Here is a 17,396-nt window from a genome sequence, read left to right as displayed (position 1 = left end):
ATTGTTATCCTTTAGAGATGTTAACACTAGCGTGCACACATTCTCCAGTTCAGCTCCCTATAGCACTCTATCATCCGTATTTGAATGGCATTCACGTGGTATTCATTCAGGAGATTCTCAACAAAGAAAAGAGCCACGCACAAATATGTTCTCTTCATTTTTTTTATTGAAAAAGGTCCACATTAATCACATAAATCACACCATTCCAACAGATTCTTTGTGGAAAATACCTACAGCAAGAAAACGACACAGAAGATGGTTTGCAACTTAAATTAAGCACCAGACGATTTGCCACCTTCCCCCTGCAAGCTCAGCTCGTGCAGGGGAACAGTTCAGTGCAGGCTGGAGGCAAAATGAGAGGGGGAATGAGACAGCACTGTAAAACAGCTTGTGCATCGATCTTTTTTCTCTTTAAACATTAAAGATATTGCAAAAAAAACAAAAACGCACACACAGGTCGTAGCCGAACACACGCAGGCAAAAACAGGATGTGAAAGAGGACTCGTACTTAATATAAGCTGTCTGCTGTGCCGACTGCTGTTTGTTTGTGGAAGTCTTAAAAAAGGCACTTTTTTTTTAGATTATTCAAACCAGCATGTTCTTAAGACGAAGCCATGTAAACAGATTTGTTCCCTGGGAAAGTCGAATGTTTCTAAGCTCGGATATTCAGTCCACAGATTGTCAATTGGAATGTGCTACTGAGGTAACAATCATACCAAAAACAAAACATGCGCGCGCATAAAATCACACACAATTACACACGTGCACAGTTTCCTGCCATAATTTCACAAATAATAAAGCTACCCACCACAATTTATAACTTTAAACATTATAGCTCATCACGCATTTTGTCCCCTTTAGGTTTAACCACTCTGCCGATGTACAGGATGGAGTTGGTCTTGTTGTCCTTTACCAGGAAAATGAAGGGGTGATCTACGTAGAAGAGTTTGGGGTTTCTCAGCTTCTCAGTACCGAAGATGCTTGTGTCGTATGGGTTTCCTTCGATGTCAAGCTCCAGGGCTGATGCGTGGAAGACGCTGGAAAGGTAGAGATCCTTCTTTCCAGAGATGTTGGACAGGTCAGCCTTGGCTTTGTCCACAGCTTCTGTCAAGCCCAGCTCAGCCAGGTGTTTCTGCAAAACACAGATGAAGTTGCTCAGCGCTCTGGGTTCACAGTAATATTTTCTAACACTCTTAAAGTTACACTCCATTTGAGCCATCCAGTGTGCAAACATTTACCTGCAGGTTGTGGCTGACTTCCACTGAGATCTTAGGCAGGGAGATGGCTACGGCTCTGTTCTCCATCTTGCTGAGCCAAGTGTCCACCTGCTTCCTTGTCAAGAGTTTCTCCAGGCGCTCCAGGGGCTCCAGGTGATAGGGCATGATAAGGATCATGGAGGCCTGTTTCTGGCCCAGAGGCATGTTCAGCACAAAGACTTTATTTTCTGTGTCCTCGTAGAAATCATAAAGACCTGAGAGAGGGGCAGACAAAGCAGATCTTATCACATGTGTGTACTGGAAGGCGGGGTGGGTTATCAGCTTCTGGAGACATAATAAGATCAAAAAGAAAGATGAGAGAGAAACTCACCTGTGCGGTGCATCATGGGAACTCCGACAGTAAATGAGCGAGTAACCAGGAAACCACGGGTGTCCACCATTTTATCGTGGAATTTCTCCTCCCAGTGAGCTGTGAGGGGGGAAAAAGACACGAGGTCACAACTCTGCACAGGCGTCTGGCCTCACAAAGAGCTTCAGTCAGGCGTTAACGCCATACTCACGCTTAAAGAACATGGCGTTGACGATCATGGCTCCGTCTGGGTTTTGCACGTCCTTGGTGACCTCAGGCAGCTTGCCGCCTGTGGACTTGGCCGCCCACTCGTTGATGGAGTTCACTGCGCTCCTCTTGTCCCTGAAATTGATTTTGGAGTGGTCGTAGTTGTAGTGCTTCTTGCTGTTCTTCACAAACTCGTCAGCGAAGGACACAGAGCTGGGGCCGTAGAGGCGGTTGTTGATTTTCCAGGTGGTGTTGCGTGTCTTGGCGTTGCTCACCTGAGAAGAAGTGGCACATGTACGCCATTAATTTGTGATATAAAGACAACTCGGAGTCTATGGCCTGTGGTGATGATGGTGGAATTATGAAACAAGGGAAGCTCCTTACCTCAGTGAGGAGCTCTGACAGGCCTGCGTGCAGATGCTCATCCTTGAGTTTGTCAGCGCTGAGGACTGTTTTCACCTGGGAGGCAGTGGAGGCTTTGCCACCAAGAGCCACCAGCCCCAGAGAGGAGGCCACCACCACAGGAGAAATGATGATGTTCTCTGTGTCTTTCTCCTTTGCCATGGTGTGGTAGAGGCTAAAGTGAAATAAAAAAAATGCATATATTTATATATAAACACAGAGAATATTACTTTATGTTACAAGTGCGCCAGAATCAATAATATACAAACCTGAAGGCCAAGTTGGTACTTTTATCAGCCAGCGCGGTGGCGTGGGTGCTCAGCTTCACATCCTCTGCAGAGGCCACCAAGGCCAGCAGACAAAGGCCTACAATGTTAGTCATCCACATCCTGTCTGTCTCCAACAGCAGCTGCACTCTGTGAAAAGGAAGCAAAGAGAACGATGATGACATTATTCCTTAAAAAGAACAAGAAGAAAAAGAAAAAGAAGAGCATGTTTGTGATATTCAGAAATATATTCATTTATTAAAATATATCTCAGAAAGAAAATGCCAGGGAGCCGACTACACTTGGGCTGTGGAGGAAGGGCAGAGTTGACCCAGCCCACTCAGGAGCTCTGGAATGTCCCGAGTTTGAGGGAGACATGTTTCGTGCCACGTCAGCAGCGACCGCCGCCTGAGCTGAACAGCTGAAACTCGACGTTTACTTGGATTGAGCTGGATCTCGCTTCTCCGGACACATTTTAAGTGATACAAATGGTTAATAGTGTCTCCTCAGATGCGAGGATCAGAAATCCCTTTGCAACAGTCTTGCGAGACATACAGTGCAGACTTTTTTCATGTTGCCTGCAGAGAAAGAAAAGGGCGTATGCCTGTAGGCTGCACCCAAATCATCCCATCTCTGGTTCAAACAATGGCTCTGAATAACCAGCTGCACTGGCATACTGTTTCTCATGCAGACTCACACTGCATCTGTTCCTCTGTGATTGCATGTTTGTGATACCTTGAGATGTTTTCATTTCTGCGATTTTCATTCTGAAAGACAAGAGGTGTATGTAGTAATCTCTGTGGAGCAGGCAGTGAGAACATATACCGTAGGCAGATTCTCATGGAGAGAAACTCTATGCACAGTACGAAGTCTAACGTCTCTGTTCTAGTTTCAAGTTTTCAACCACTAGAATTTAAACATTAAATATTAAGCTGCCAATCTAGTCAACCCACCACTCATTCAAGATGAGGCACTTTTCACTGTTTGTTTCCCGACCCTGGAGGGGGGGAAATACTTTGATCCAATGAGCTCCAATGAGTCAAAGTGATACTCTTCCTAGTGGAAAGACAAGCTAAACTGGGTGCAGGCACGCTACTTTCCTGCAAACCTTTTTTTTATTTGTTTGAACTGAATGCATTTAAACTGTTGTCAAAGTTCTGACATGGAAGCAGCAGAAAGCCTGCGCCACCCTGCCAGCTGCATGACAACTTTCAGCTCTGATAACAGGTCAGGATTTGTTCCCTACTGGAAACAGAAGAAATACAAGAAGTATTCTCTGACAGACAGAGGAATCTCAGCTGCAGCTTTCAAACTGGGTAAAATGGAGGGTAGCTGAACTGCAGCTGTAACACATGATAACAAAGCAGTTCATTCAGTCGCCGCATTCCTCCCTGTGAAACAAAGACCGTTATCTTCTGATCCTTACCTGGCACAGATTATCGCAGGGTTGCTTCTCCGAGCTGTGTCCGGTGGATAGCGTGGCTGTGACAGACTTCCCTGGCTCTATATATCCTAAAAGAGAATTTTCTAGAAGTTGGGAATGGGATATTCAAATGAGGGTGTCTGTGTTTCCTCAGGAAGCTGGGAGCTGGGACAGCCCCCTCTTGAAATCACAGGGTGGGATGAAAGCTGTGCCGACTGAAGTAAGTGCTGGTCCTGGATCAGCGTTAAAACTTTCCCACAAAAGGCTCCTGAATAGAAAATCTGAATCCTGGTCAGTCTTAAGTTTCTGCCTCAGTCCCCTCGGTTTTTAACACTGCTTGCTGACTCAATCTTAAACTCTGGTTTCATCACATGATTGGAGATAAAGATTAAGCTGCCACTGACTGTGAATTAAATGATTGTTTTGCATGCATATAAATACAGTGTTAAAGTTCTTTTTGCACTCTTTGGCATTTGTGTGTATGAGCTTCTCTTCAAGTGTGGAACACCACCATGCATCAAAACAGTCTCCGCAGGCAGGATGTTACTCAGAAAGCATTTTTACTCCAGAATAAAAGCTGTAACTTGTTCCCTGGCTGTTGTTAAACTGCTGCTTAACTTCACATGGAAACATCCAGAAAGTTTCATGCAGCAGTATTCATGCCTCCCCAGAAGTTGCAGGAGCCTCAGCCCTACCCCCACACTGCCACGTCTGTCCAACTCAGCTGCTGATTGCAGGGTAGCTACTAAACGATGGGGGTTGTCTGGAAGACCACTGATGTTTAAAAAAAGAAAAGAAAAGCAGGATCTGCTTTCTTCGGAAAGAAAAGTTTCATAAAACTGCTGAGCCTTTTCTTTAGCACACAGATTAATGTTATTGTTGGTATTGTGATCTCAAAATCGCACATTTACATTCACAAGATTATCTGTCTCCTGTTTCATCTCTGATGTATATAAAGAGACCGAAACCTGCCTCCAGTACAAAGAGAGACATTTCATGCTATAGCTTTACTTATGCAGATAATAAAATATTGATCTGGGTGTCTGACACTGCAGGACTAGGTGTTCTCCAACTAAAGTATTTCCATCTATCTCTTGACCCCCCTCCCAGTGCTTTTCTTTTACTGCTCTCTACAAATTGCCCTGACATGCCAGCTGATGAGTGGCTTGACTTTTTTAGTGATGTGTTGGGGGAGGCATCTAGAACTTTCTATGAAATTTTGAGAGACAAAAAAAGTCCACAACCCACTCATAGCCATGTTTAGAACTCACAAGTACCTGAAGCTGAGTTACATACATGACTACCCAACAAATGAGCTCATTAACAGTTTTTACAACCCACCCCACCCCCATGTTTGTTTGTCCTTCTGAAGGCCCAGGAGTGACAGTTTACACTGAGATTCCTCAGCATGTGCAGACTCGAGTTCAACCAGATGCCAATTAATCGAGACTAAATCATTAAGATAAAAATGCTTTTACTCTCTGCCTTGTGTGGTATAAAGGGACATGCATAAGAAATGATGTGGGGAGGAAACAGTTACCTGCTGTTCCCCTCACAGTGCCTCATCTGTGTGGTCTAAATATACACCACGTGTGTGTACGTGTCTGTGTGAGCATGCAGAAGCTTCCAGAGCTTTTCCCAACCAACATCAAACACACAACTGAATAACTGTGACATAATCACATTCATCAGATAGAAGATGCCTAACCGCAACATGATGCAATTTTTCACCATTAGAAAATTAAAAGACCATCTGCAGATTGCGTTTTATAAAAATAAGCAAAAGTAAGGATGCAGGCACGTGCCAGACACGTTTTCTCTTCTGCAGAATCTGATGCAAGGGTGGGAATAGTCTTCAGAGGGTGGAGCAACTCTTACATAACTCCAGGGAAGAATTGCTATTCGAGGACAAGGAGCCTATGCAACATCTGGACGTCATTGCACCAGCCATCAGCAACGACGGCAACTTCTTTGCTTTCTGGAGTTTCTTCAGTAAACTCTTCTCTTGGATAATATATATATATATATATATATATATATATATATATATATATATATATATATATATATATATATATATATATATATATATATATATATATGGAGGTTGTGAACAGAGTTCAGTCTCTTCAGTCACTCCTGACATCTGTGTTAGTTTATCAAACAAAACAAAACCTAAGAGAGGCTTTCTCAATGGTGAGCTTCCTGTTTATCATTTTAAGATATATGCCTGTTTGGTTTCCTCCAAACGTACTTAATAGGGCCTGAAAATCTGTTTATGGATTCCAATATATACTCCATCCAGGTGGAATAGAGAGAAGAGGAACCTTTTTGTTACAAAAAAAAAAAGTAATTTACCTAAGAAAAGTAAAAATGCATAAAAAGTTTTCTGCATGATTCAAAGTTCCCACATCAAAGTATAAAGTTTTAAACAATTTCAAGATGATATCCACGCAAACTACTAAAGGTAGGACTCCAAACTGAGAAACACAAAGTTGTCAGTGAAGAACTTAAAGCACAGCTGCAAGAAGATGACGCAAGACCAAAGAAATGTTTCAGCTCAACTGTATGATGTAACTGTGACGGGCCTAAGCTCACGGTCAGTATCAGTGGTTGGGCCTGCTTTTTACATTCTCCTTCTCAGGTCCAGGTTCCTCACTAGTGGTGTGCGGATCGATACTGAAACATCGATTCTTCCGGCTGTATAAATGTGTCGCAGCCCCTGGCGTGCACACTCACAACAATGGCTGAGCGCAAACAGAGTCCTGTGTGGACACGTTGTTGTGGCAACACCACTGACCTTGTCAAACACCTCGGAGTAAATCACATCACAGAATATGATAAGCTTATGTTGAGGCGAACTGAAGAGGAGGACAGGGACAGGTGCTGCTAGGGCGAGACAGACGTCTCTCGCAGAGTCCTTTAGTGCTGCAGGCAGGCAACATGCTCAAATAGCGTACAACGTCAGTTTTTTTTGTTTCTATATGATTATTCTGCATTATTAAGCAATAAAAACAAGTTGTCTAATGTCCTCTAATCATTATGAAGCAATATGGTTATGTTATTATTACAATTACATAATACAATTATATATTGTATTATGAAATGCAATGAAACATTAAGTTTTTGTACAGAGTATCGGTATCGGATCAGTATCGCCGATACCACCCTGAATTTTACTTGGTATCGGATCGGAAAGGAAATCGGTGGTATCGCACATCACTATTCCTCACATCTAATAAAGGACTTCATCTGCTTGGTAGTCTCTATGAGCTGAAATGTCCTTTGTCTTTTGAGCAGTTTTGTTCTTGGTCAGATTTACAACTGTAAAATGGAGTGCTTTTGGAGTGCTTTTTACAGTAAACACCAATCACACATCTTACTGTTGGTATCTTAGTATACTACCGGTCATGTTACAGAACTAAGTTAAACACACATACATTTGATGGTGTGCGTGTATCTTTACATAAATATATTCATAGATATATTCATCATTTCTGGATCCAACTTTTTTTTGGTACAAACAATAATCAAACCTTCAGTTAATGTATAAAATTTGTCAATCAGCCAGTTTAGTCCACTTTTATAAAAATACATACAGGCTTTTTAATCGGTCCTTGGTTTGTAAGTCTGAAATGACTCATATTAATGACAGATAAAATATTTTTTGCAATCGAATGCTAAATGAGAAAATGATTTAATGATTTTTAAGTAAACTGGAGAGTTACATGAGCTTTTAACTCACCCTGATCTAGAAGTTAAACTTCAGAGCCATCCCCCGATCACTGTAAACTTTTAAAATGATCCACCTGTTCAGCTGCATTAATAGAATTACTGACCCTTTTTTCTCCTGGTGCAAGTCCAGGAAAAAAAAAATTATATATATATACACTGAACAAAAATATAAACGCAACACTTTTGTTTTCGCTCCCATTCCCCATGGGATGGACGTAGAGACCTAAAATTCTATTGTGTGCAGTTACACACAAGTTACACACAAGCACTCATATATATATTCAAATAATTTAAAAAAAAATGTTCATTTACCTGTTACTACCACACACCAAATACCGTCGTTGGTACTTGCTGGCTTGTGTAGCCTCTAGGTAACAAAAACTCAACACTGCCCCTAGCATTCTGGAGCACTTCTGTTGTCTTTTGTACATGTTTTGGAGTTTTTACGTGCTTCTGAGTTTTTACGTGTTTTGAAATTTGTACGTGCTTTGTCTGTACGGGCGACCGTAAATATACTTTTATTTATTCACCCCACATACAATAATAAATAAATCATAATACAAAAACCAACTATTCACATTTCAACTTTTACCCTTTTACCCCTTTACCCCCTTTACACCCTGATTGGGACCCACACCCAGTTTCACACCTTGGCTCAGGCGATTAGAGGATCATCAGGGGGTCCTTTTGTCCCTCTGTGGGGGGAAACTCCCACTGAGTTTAAATCTGGGACTCCCCACCATTTGACCTTAGAACTGAAGAAGCTTCTCGGAAGAGAGGTGAAACGTCTTCAAGTAACTTAAAGAAGTCCAGACGCTTTTCTTTGCAAACTCCTTTGATTTCAACTTTTAAATATTTAAATTTTCAGCTTTTTCCTTTTAAACAAATTTAAAGTAAAACAACACAAAACACTGCAAACCACAACACAATTAAATATAAATTAAAATGTGAAAACGAAAAGGACATGCATATTCTCTGTCATATGGGCCTGCATGAATAAACTTTCTGAATCCTTTATCAAAATAGTTGTGGATGATTACTATACCTTTGTCCCTGGCTCTCTTTCTCTCTCTTTCCCTCCCGCTCTGTTCCTGTGCTACTGCAAGTGTAACTACCGCCCCTCCCCCCTCTTCCCAGCGCAAAGGCGTGCAGAGTATAGCAGGAAAAAAGTGCGAGAGAGAGGGTGAGAGAAAGAAAAAAAACCCCACAGCTCGCGATAAGGAGCCGGCTCGCGTCGTTCACTTCAAAGACCCGGCTCTAAGAGCCGTTTCGTTTGCGACCGACACATCACTACAAGCGGTGCGGCTTCGTAGCTTAGCAAAGTCTTACTAAAACATTTGACAGATTTTTGAGCACCGTGTACCACATAAAATCGTTTCGAGGTCAGTAAACACAACCAGAATTCATACATAAGGCACATGGGACTATAAGGGGCACTGTCGATTTTCCGAAAAATTAAAGGATTGATTTTAAGTGTGCCGTATTTTCCAAAAAACACGGTAATAACAACGGCCCGCTAGCATGCTCTACCAGAAAATGTGCTTTGTTGTGTATCTGACGGACGAAAGCTAAACCAGTTTCACACCACTGAAGTTGCAGCATTTTAACAAAGCAATTCTGGTTCATCTGTTTCATTCAACGATCCGCTTTCGCCCTTCTTATTCTCCGTCACCGCCATGCTTTTTCCGCCATGTGTGTATGAAAACAAAGGCACTGCGCATGCGTGTCTTACCCGTATTCTATCGCCATATTTAATTTTCTTATCGTTGCCCAACATTATACCAGTATTACTGTGAATGGTATGATATGGCCCAGCTCTACTTGCATGCTTTGGTCGCATATGAGGTAAATTCTATTAAAAAATTGAGTTTCATGATGTGACTGTGTAGCCACTATTGTTTTAAGGCTTTGCAGTCATAATTGGTGACGATCCCAACCCAAGTTCCAAACATTAACCCTAAATTTGTAAATTCCTTTTCAACCAAGCAAACAGAAATAATTTTTTTGTAGGGAAACAGAATACATATCCTATAGGGTTAAATTTAGGGCTAAGGTCATCACCAGTCATGGCTTTCTCTTCAGAGGGCCTATATAGCATGAATATGCCCCCTGGTGGGACAAATGGAATGCTCCCTTAAAACATGACCATTTTGTTTTGTGTGTTATTGTTTTTTACTGTAATAAAAGTAGGAGATTATTTTCAGGTTTGAATTCTTTCTGGAGAAATTACTTTAAATTATTTAAAAATCTTTTTCTTAAAATAAAGGCAATGTACTGAATTGCAATAACGTTATTGCACTTTGGCACTACGGACATTAAAAGAAGATTTGCACAGAGCCATATCCCTTCCCCCCAAGACATGAAGCAGGCATGAAGAAGATCTGGGCCCCAGACATCTAGAGGCCCCCCAGAGCGCAAGAGCACAAGAAGAACTGAGGGCCCTCCACACCCCAGAAGGGACCTGGCCAAGCCACAGGGGTGAGGCCCTGCCAAGCAGCCACTGAGAGTGAGCAATACATACCTGGGCATCCATCCCCAGACACAGAGAACCACCAATACAATGACAGGTGGGGGCATCAGCCACTGGCACGAAGTGTGGTGGGGAGAGCTTGGCCTCCATACCTGGGTGTGGGGGCTGAGATGTACTGAGAGAGGTGCAGTCTAAGACCCAACCTGACGCACAGACACAGACAAACAGGCACACACAGACACAGAGATCCATTCCCACTCTCATGCACACATCCTGGAGCCAGCCACTGACCCTGGTAGGCACCCCTGTTCCCCCAAAATCCAGCAAGGCGAGGGAGCCCGGGCCCATCCAGAATGGGGCCCACAGAAGCAGCACCGCCAAGCCCTACAGAGCTTGGGGTGGCCCAGCTGACCCCATTGCAGAGGAAAAAACACCCACCCCAACATTCAGTGAACTCCCACACTACATAAGACAACAGACACCCAGGATGAGTTCATCTTCCATCTCTGTTAGCCTCCGCGCACGCACCCACAACCCACAACCAACAACCCCTGGCGACAAACCAACCAGGACCCAAGGCCCAGCCAGCCCAGCCACTGGCAATCATTTCAAATTTGAAACAAATGCTAATCAGACCCACAGATAAAATGTGTGATGTGAATCAACAACCACTAGATGGCGCAAAAACACAACTTACTACATGACACCATTACACCACTGCAGTTTTTGGCAGCATCCTCAGAAATAAATTGCCAAAGCTGTAGTTGTTGTTATATTTAACTTTTGCCTCTTTTATGCATTTTAATTCATGGGCCAGTTTTTGGAAGTGCTACTGATCTTAACAATAAAACAATAAAACCATCGGGGTTTTATTGTTAGATCATTTTAAAATGATGTAACTGTTAAATCAAAGCCCCATCATCTCATATATTATATCTGTAAGAAAATGGGTATATTCTTACCCAGAACTGCCAAAGGTAACATAGTTTTTTTGTCATGTCTGTGCAGAGAAGTGGGGGAACTGCAGGGTGATGCTCAGAGCAGAGCAGCCATACCGCAACCATATCTCAAACTTGTATCTCATGAAAGGTATCAAGTTGTTTTGGGCCAGAATGAACATTTAGCCTATGTACAATACAATAAGGCAGGGTCATAAAGATACTTGCAAAACAGGTTATTTTTAACTTCATAACTCATCTTTATTAAAGCCTATTTATCAATATAACCAAAAATGTTGGAGATTGCAAAAGCACTGGCACTCATGTTTCGGAACAACACCAGGCTGTGGACACACTTTTACTGTCATATTTTTACTGTAATTTAATTATTAAAATGTCTTCCTAATTTATTTATTTATTTCGTTAGTTATTTGTTGCCAATGTGAAGCCATTAAAAAAATCTGAGCTCTGTTTTTAATCCGTTCTTTATTTACATAATTACCGCATATTATCCCAAATTAATTTTGAGCTTCCCCACACTACTCTTCTTCTCTGATAATTAACTTATTTAGATGTGATAGTGATTGTGGTGCATGTTGCAGACTTTGTTTATTAGTGAATTTTTTAGTTTTAATTTGTAATGAAATCATCTGAATCATTTATAAAACTAATTTAAAAAGCCTAAAACTTACTCTTAAGTAATTATTTTCTCTGCTTTTCTCTGTGTCAAGCTGACCTGGCTGAATGAAGGACTCCATAGTATCATATTCTGTTCTCATACAATCTTTCAGTGCCTGATATACACAACCATATTTTGCACATAATGTTCTGACCGTATTCTGTGACCATGGCAGACAGATAACTTGTCTCTATTTGTATTATTATTATACTTAACCCCACCCCTTTTTTATTGTTATCTTTAAAACTGGTTTGATGTGTCATACATTAATTGTCGTTCAATCTATTCTTTTATTTTGTTTAGGGTTAGTAACTTGCATGCATTATTTACATGCTTTAAACTGTACCTGCTTACATTTAATATTTAGTCTTGCATTATTTATTTTGTTTTATGAATCCAACCTGCATGCTTCTCTGCATTTTAAGCAGCAAAATGTGCTTCGACCTGGAATCAAATACACTATATACAAAATATTTTCCTTACTTTCTTTCATTTTTGATTCATTACATATCATGTATAACCATGCGTACACATGCTATATATAGTTCAGTTCAATTCAGTTTAGTTTTATTGGACTCACTTTTATTTATATAGCACCAAATCACAACAACAGTCACCTCAAGGCCCTTTGTGTACAGTGTTGTGGGAAACTATTTGCCTGCTTCTTGATTTCTTTGTTTTCTGCATATTGGTCACACTTACATGTTTCAGATCATCAGACCCATTTTCATTCTAAACAAAGATAACCTGAATGAATATAAAATGCATGTTTTAAATGAGAAAAAAATAGCTATTCTAACCTGGTCCTGTGTGGGAAAAATAATTGCCCCCCAAAACCAAATAAATAGTTTGAGCACCCTTGGCAATGAGCCTTTCACATCACTGTAGAGGAATTTTGACCTGTTCTTCTTTGCAGAATTGTTTTAATTCAATCGCACTGGACAGTTTTTGAACATGAACAGTCTGTTTAAGGTCAAGCCACAGCATCTCAACCTGATTTGAGTCTGGACTTTGATTAGGCCAAAAGCTTAATTTTGTCTTTTCTTTTTTTAAGCCATTCTGAGCTGGAATTGCTGCTGTGGTTTGGATCATTCTCCTGCTGCAAAACCCAAGTGGGCTTAAACTTTAAACTGATGGCCCGACATTCTCCTTTTGGGCTTTCTGACAGGGAGTAGAGTTCATTGTTCCTTTAATTACATCAGGTCATCCATGACTTGAAGCAGCAAAGCAGCCTCAGACCGTTACAATACCACCACCATATTTAACTGTTTGTATGATGTTCTTTTTTATGAAATGCTGTGTTCGTTTTATGCAGCTGTAACAGGACTCGAAGCTTCCAAAACGTTCAGCCTTTGTCTCGTCAGTCCACAGAATATTTTCCCAGAAGTCTTGGTAACCATCAAGTTGTTTTTTTGGAAAATGTGAGATGAGCTTTGAACTTTCCCATGGATGCCAATTTTATTCAGTCTCTTTCTCATTGCTGAATAATGAAGTCGGACGTTAACTAAGGCAAGTGAAGCCTGCAGTTCCTTAAATTATATTCTGAGTTCTTTTGTGAACCCCTGGATGAGTAATCAATGCACTCTTGGGGAAATTTTTGTAGACCAGCCATTCATGAGAAGGTTTAGTTTTCCACATTATAATAATTACATGTATAATTAATTAATAATTATAATAGCTCTCACCTGGTTCACAACACCTTAGAAATGGCGTTGTAGCTCGATTGATTGATGTCACTGACTTTGTTTTTCAGCTGTTCTTGACTTTCTTTAGACTATTTCATGAAGTGTTCCTTTTGGAGCTTTTTAAGCCTGCTTTAATTTGTCAAACAAGTTGGCAGCAAACAGGTAAGAGCTTTTTCTATTTACTCAGGTTTAAATTTGTTTGATCTGAAACATATAATTATGCAAAGCTGTGAGTTTGATAGTCAAGGAGTAGCACTTTCTGTCCCAATATTTTTTACATATCAAAACCAAAGGGAAACTGAAAAATCCTCCCAAAAGCATAAACCTTCAAGAGCTGACTGCTGGCTGCCAACGTCAGGAGACACCTCTTGGACTGTGGTTGAATATATGATGAAATCGCTTAAATCCGTCCAATAACTTCATCAGCTCCTCCACAAGATATTTTACTGAGTTGCTGCCATGCTAGCTCCTCTCTGAGTTGATGTGAGAACTATGAAAACATCATACCCAGCTGTGAAATTCCAGCAAACCTACAAAGTCAGAAGAAAGCCGCAGTGTTGGCTTTTTAGTCACTCAGTCTAGACTGTCTGTGCATTTCACCATTTCATCCATATTCAAATCTTTCCTGCTCTTTTCAAATTTTGTCTCATTCTAGTGAGCATCAGTCACAACCTCTGCCATATTACATAATAATACCTGGAGGGGAGACCCCCACCAGCCATCCTGCCCTTCCTGTCTGTGCATGCTGGCTGGCATTTTAAAATGGGTGGAGTTCAAAAGCATGCACAGCAGCTGGAGCTGCTGACTAATGCCAACCTGTGGTGAGAGGACCAGGGAAGCCCGGGCCAGCCACATCAAATGGGGATTTGTCATAGGATCTCTTGCATCCTCATGCACAGAGGCACATAGAGAGGTAATGTCAAGGTGTGTGTGCCTCTGGTGACTCCATGTATGTGAGTATCCGAGGTGGCTGACAACATGTATCACCAGTGTGTGAATGTGTGTGTGAATGGGTGAATGACTGAATGTAGTGTAAAGCGCTTTGGGGTCCTATGGACTAGAAAAGCGCTATACAAATGCAGGCCATTTACCATGCAGGCCATGTATCTGAATTACTTGTGCCAGGAAACTAATGTGCTGTTTGACAACCAACACCTACCCTTACCCCATGAGTTCTCCCACCTGACCTTTTCTTTGTCATGTGACACTACATCTGCTCCCGCTGATCATCTCTCTGTGAAAGCAGACTGCATTATTTTTTACTGTTTTATGTAAGATAGCTTCAGCTCTTCATCTCCATTAGCTGAGAATCACTGGCACTGACTGTTTCCTTGGTGATAAACCTGATTTGGTTTAACCACAACTCCCACATCTCTTGACATAAGGAACACCCAAAGTTCAGGCAAAGCAATTAAATGCAACTCATCTTGAAAACGTTTGAAAATTTCAAATGCTCTATCTGCAGATGAGTCATTTCTCCCACTCGTGAACTTCCATTTTCTAAGACAACCAGATCATCACCGTGAGAATAAGTTTTACTTTTATCACAAGAAGCTTTATGTGCAGAGAAATTCTGCATGGTTTCTCCACATGTGGTCAATTTTTGCACATGAGTACTAAACATTTCACAGTGCGTCCAGCGGTCGATCATGAGGGACTGCTGCCATTACATGCTGTCTCTGATTATAACTGCAGATGGTGTTTGTTTGACAGAAATCAATAAATCGCTTTCGTTTGATGAGTCATAGACATGTGTCTGCATATCAAGTCTGAACTGAAAAAAAGGCTGAGTGCACAGACAAATGAGTGGTGGATTATTGTGATTTTTCTAAATGAATGTAATCAGATATAATGCTTTCAAGTGGTGCAAGAAGGTACACTGATCCAGAGCCCAAGCAATTTATTCTTGGGCCGATATTTGCTGTTTGTCGATCTGTCAAGATTACTATTTATTATGGCTGATAAATAAAATATTAAAAGTAAAGATGACATGGGAGATATTCAATCATGTTATAAGTGTTAATGCTGAATAAGTTGCCCACTAGAGGGCACTCTGCAAATGTCTTTAGAGCCACAAACACAACAAGCAGCTGATCTGAGCTGTTAGGAAGAGTATAAACTAATACATTAAAAAAAACCAACAAAAAAACCCCCAAACAAACTACAGATAATAAACGTGAGAGAAATGTGTTCATATGGCTGAAAGAAAAAAGTATCAGCTGATATATCGGAATACACACACATGTACACACACACACACACGTAGAAAAATATCTAGTATACACATCCAGAAATGCATATACTATTATATATTGTACATATATTTATTAGTTTCAGATGTAGCCATTCTTGTATTTTGCTTGTTTACATTATTGTATTTTGCACAACTCTGTTGCTTGTGAAGCTCGCACACAAGAATTTCACTCACATGTGCTGTACCAATGTATCTGCACATGTGATGTGACAATAAAAGTGATTTGATTTGATTTGAATACCGAATTTTAAATGACAAAATATTGGCATCGGTATTGGTTTTAAAAGTCCTATAAAACAGAGCTTTAGCTATTCACTTGGTAAAGAGAATCACAGAAAATATGGACATCAAGAAATTATGTTTAAAATGGAATTTGGCTAAATGGAAAGACATTGTACCTTAATCAGTGACAGCAAAAACAAAACATTTAAAATCTATGCTAAGGCAGTTATGATGTCACGTATAAAGCAGATAAAAAATAATTTCAAGCTCAGATGGCTTTTGTTGCACTTGTCAAACAAAGGTCAGCTTTTGATCAAGATTTCTTAATGTCAGCTTGGTGAATTAGTTATGCAGTTAAGATAACAGATTAAACCAGTGCTCTTTGGTTTATAAACTACTGTATTTGAGTACTGATGCATTCGTGTCGCCTCGAATTTTCGGTTTACATCTCAGCTGATGGTAATGAGGGTACCGTTTGACGTCAGAGGTGTTAGTGCTGAAAGAAATTTATTTCGGCGGCATGATGTGTCCAAATTTAGCAGAAAACTGGTCACTTTTTTTCTTTTTGGTTAATTCAAACAAACTGGAGGGTTTGGGGGCTGTCTTTTTGATGTGTCATGAACGCGCAGGCCGGGAGTAAAGTCAGCCCGGTGACGCCTCCTCACTGTAACAGAGGGCTGGAGATAAAAGGACCGACACTCACTCCTCCCACTAGCCAGTACATTGAATTACTTTGTCGGTGTAAGTATCCGTATTCACGCAGGGGAGGCTGAGTTAACAGAGAAGAGAGGGGGAAAGAAAAACCCGGACGGAGCGGTTCAAAGATAAAGGAGACAGGAGTTATTTTAGCTAGGACATATACCGGTCACAGCGTCCGCACTCAGCCGGCATTTTTCTCCTTAGTTTTCTTGGTGAAACTTCGGCTCCTCATCCGTTACCGCTGGCACGGGGTGTCCCCGTTTGACTGTTGAGTCGGGGGCTTTTTTTTCTTTTTCAAAGGAAACGAAACTTTTTACACGGAACCTTCGAGCCAGCTGATAACAAATAAAGGCACCCAGAAAGGTGAGTGTATCTATCTTTAACCTGTTTTAGTTTATTTGCAGTTACACACCTCATTAAAATATGTTCCAGAGACTCTTGACCACTAGCCATCAGTCCCGTAACGTGTCGGCGGTTAAATATGAGGCAAGTCAAGTGTCCTTTTTCACATGCAGAGGTTAGAAGTACATGCAGTCCATTAGCTATGACCATGTGCATTTACGCATCACTTACGGCATATTGGTGGATACGCCCATGGTGATGTTTTCCCATTGGAGGGGCTCGAATCATACATCAGCTGCACTCTCTTCATTATCTATTGGACAGTAAGGTTCATAATGCAAGTGGAACTAAGGAAGCTGAACACGGGGTCCTCCATCCATATGCCCAATGTGCGTTTGCTGATGTGTTGTGGACTGCTCTTAGGTTACCACTTGCATAATTCATGGCACTATTATTTTTTTTCTGTTTGGAGAGGATGATTGCTGTTTGGATTTCCCTGGTGTACTAC

The 17,396-nt window shown here is 41.0% G+C and overlaps 2 protein-coding genes across 6 annotated transcripts in view; one reads left to right on the top strand and one right to left on the bottom strand.

Annotated features, from left to right (window-relative positions):
- Positions 1 to 148: 148 nt before the first annotated feature.
- serpinh1b (serpin peptidase inhibitor, clade H (heat shock protein 47), member 1b) lies at positions 149 to 17,213 on the bottom strand. 2 transcript variants are annotated; one of them, XM_082502695.1, is made up of 9 exons: positions 17,120 to 17,213; positions 3,868 to 3,953; positions 3,177 to 3,208; positions 2,445 to 2,591; positions 2,158 to 2,350; positions 1,778 to 2,048; positions 1,588 to 1,686; positions 1,239 to 1,471; positions 149 to 1,132 (listed from the first exon to the last, which is right to left on the bottom strand). In XM_082502695.1, the coding sequence occupies exons 1-9, from the start codon at positions 17,196 to 17,198 to the stop codon at positions 830 to 832; spliced, it is 1,443 nt and encodes a 480-aa protein (XP_082358821.1). In that variant the 5' UTR covers positions 17,199 to 17,213; the 3' UTR covers positions 149 to 829. The 2 variants fall into 2 exon arrangements, with proteins under 2 accessions (XP_082358821.1, XP_082358822.1); XM_082502696.1 differs by lacking the exons at positions 3,177 to 3,208; positions 17,120 to 17,213 and having other exon boundaries at positions 3,868 to 4,136.
- gdpd5b (glycerophosphodiester phosphodiesterase domain containing 5b) overlaps positions 16,370 to 17,396 on the top strand; it is a 41,411-nt gene continuing 40,384 nt past the window's right edge. For 2 of the 4 annotated variants that reach the window (XR_014270819.1, XR_014270820.1), the window contains exon 1: positions 16,374 to 16,909. The gene's annotated coding sequence lies outside the window, so the exon portion shown is untranslated. Of the gene's footprint in view, positions 16,910 to 17,396 lie in introns of all 4 variants that reach the window. The other 2 variants (XM_082502692.1, XM_082502694.1) reach the window with 2 other exon arrangements.

Source organism: Aulonocara stuartgranti, assembly GCF_965226115.1.
Source record: "Aulonocara stuartgranti genome assembly, chromosome: 14".
Taxonomy (NCBI): Eukaryota; Metazoa; Chordata; class Actinopteri; order Cichliformes; family Cichlidae; genus Aulonocara; species Aulonocara stuartgranti.
The sequence above is the reverse complement of the archived record's forward strand: the minus strand, read 5'-3'. Positions and strand labels throughout refer to the sequence as shown.

What these genes read in the sequence shown, in the direction of transcription:
- serpinh1b (XM_082502695.1), bottom strand. Translation starts at nt 17,198, where the DNA reads ATGAAGAGAGTGCAGCTGATGTATGATTCGAGCCCCTCCAATGGGAAA. An exon ending in GGCGTATCCACCAATATGCC is followed by an intron (nt 3,954 to 17,119) that starts GTAAGTGATGCG and finishes ATTCTCTTTTAG; the next exon opens with GATATATAGAGCCAGGGAAG. An exon ending in AAGTCAGCCACAACCTGCAG is followed by an intron (nt 1,133 to 1,238) that starts GTAAATGTTTGC and finishes TGTGTTTTGCAG; the next exon opens with AAACACCTGGCTGAGCTGGG.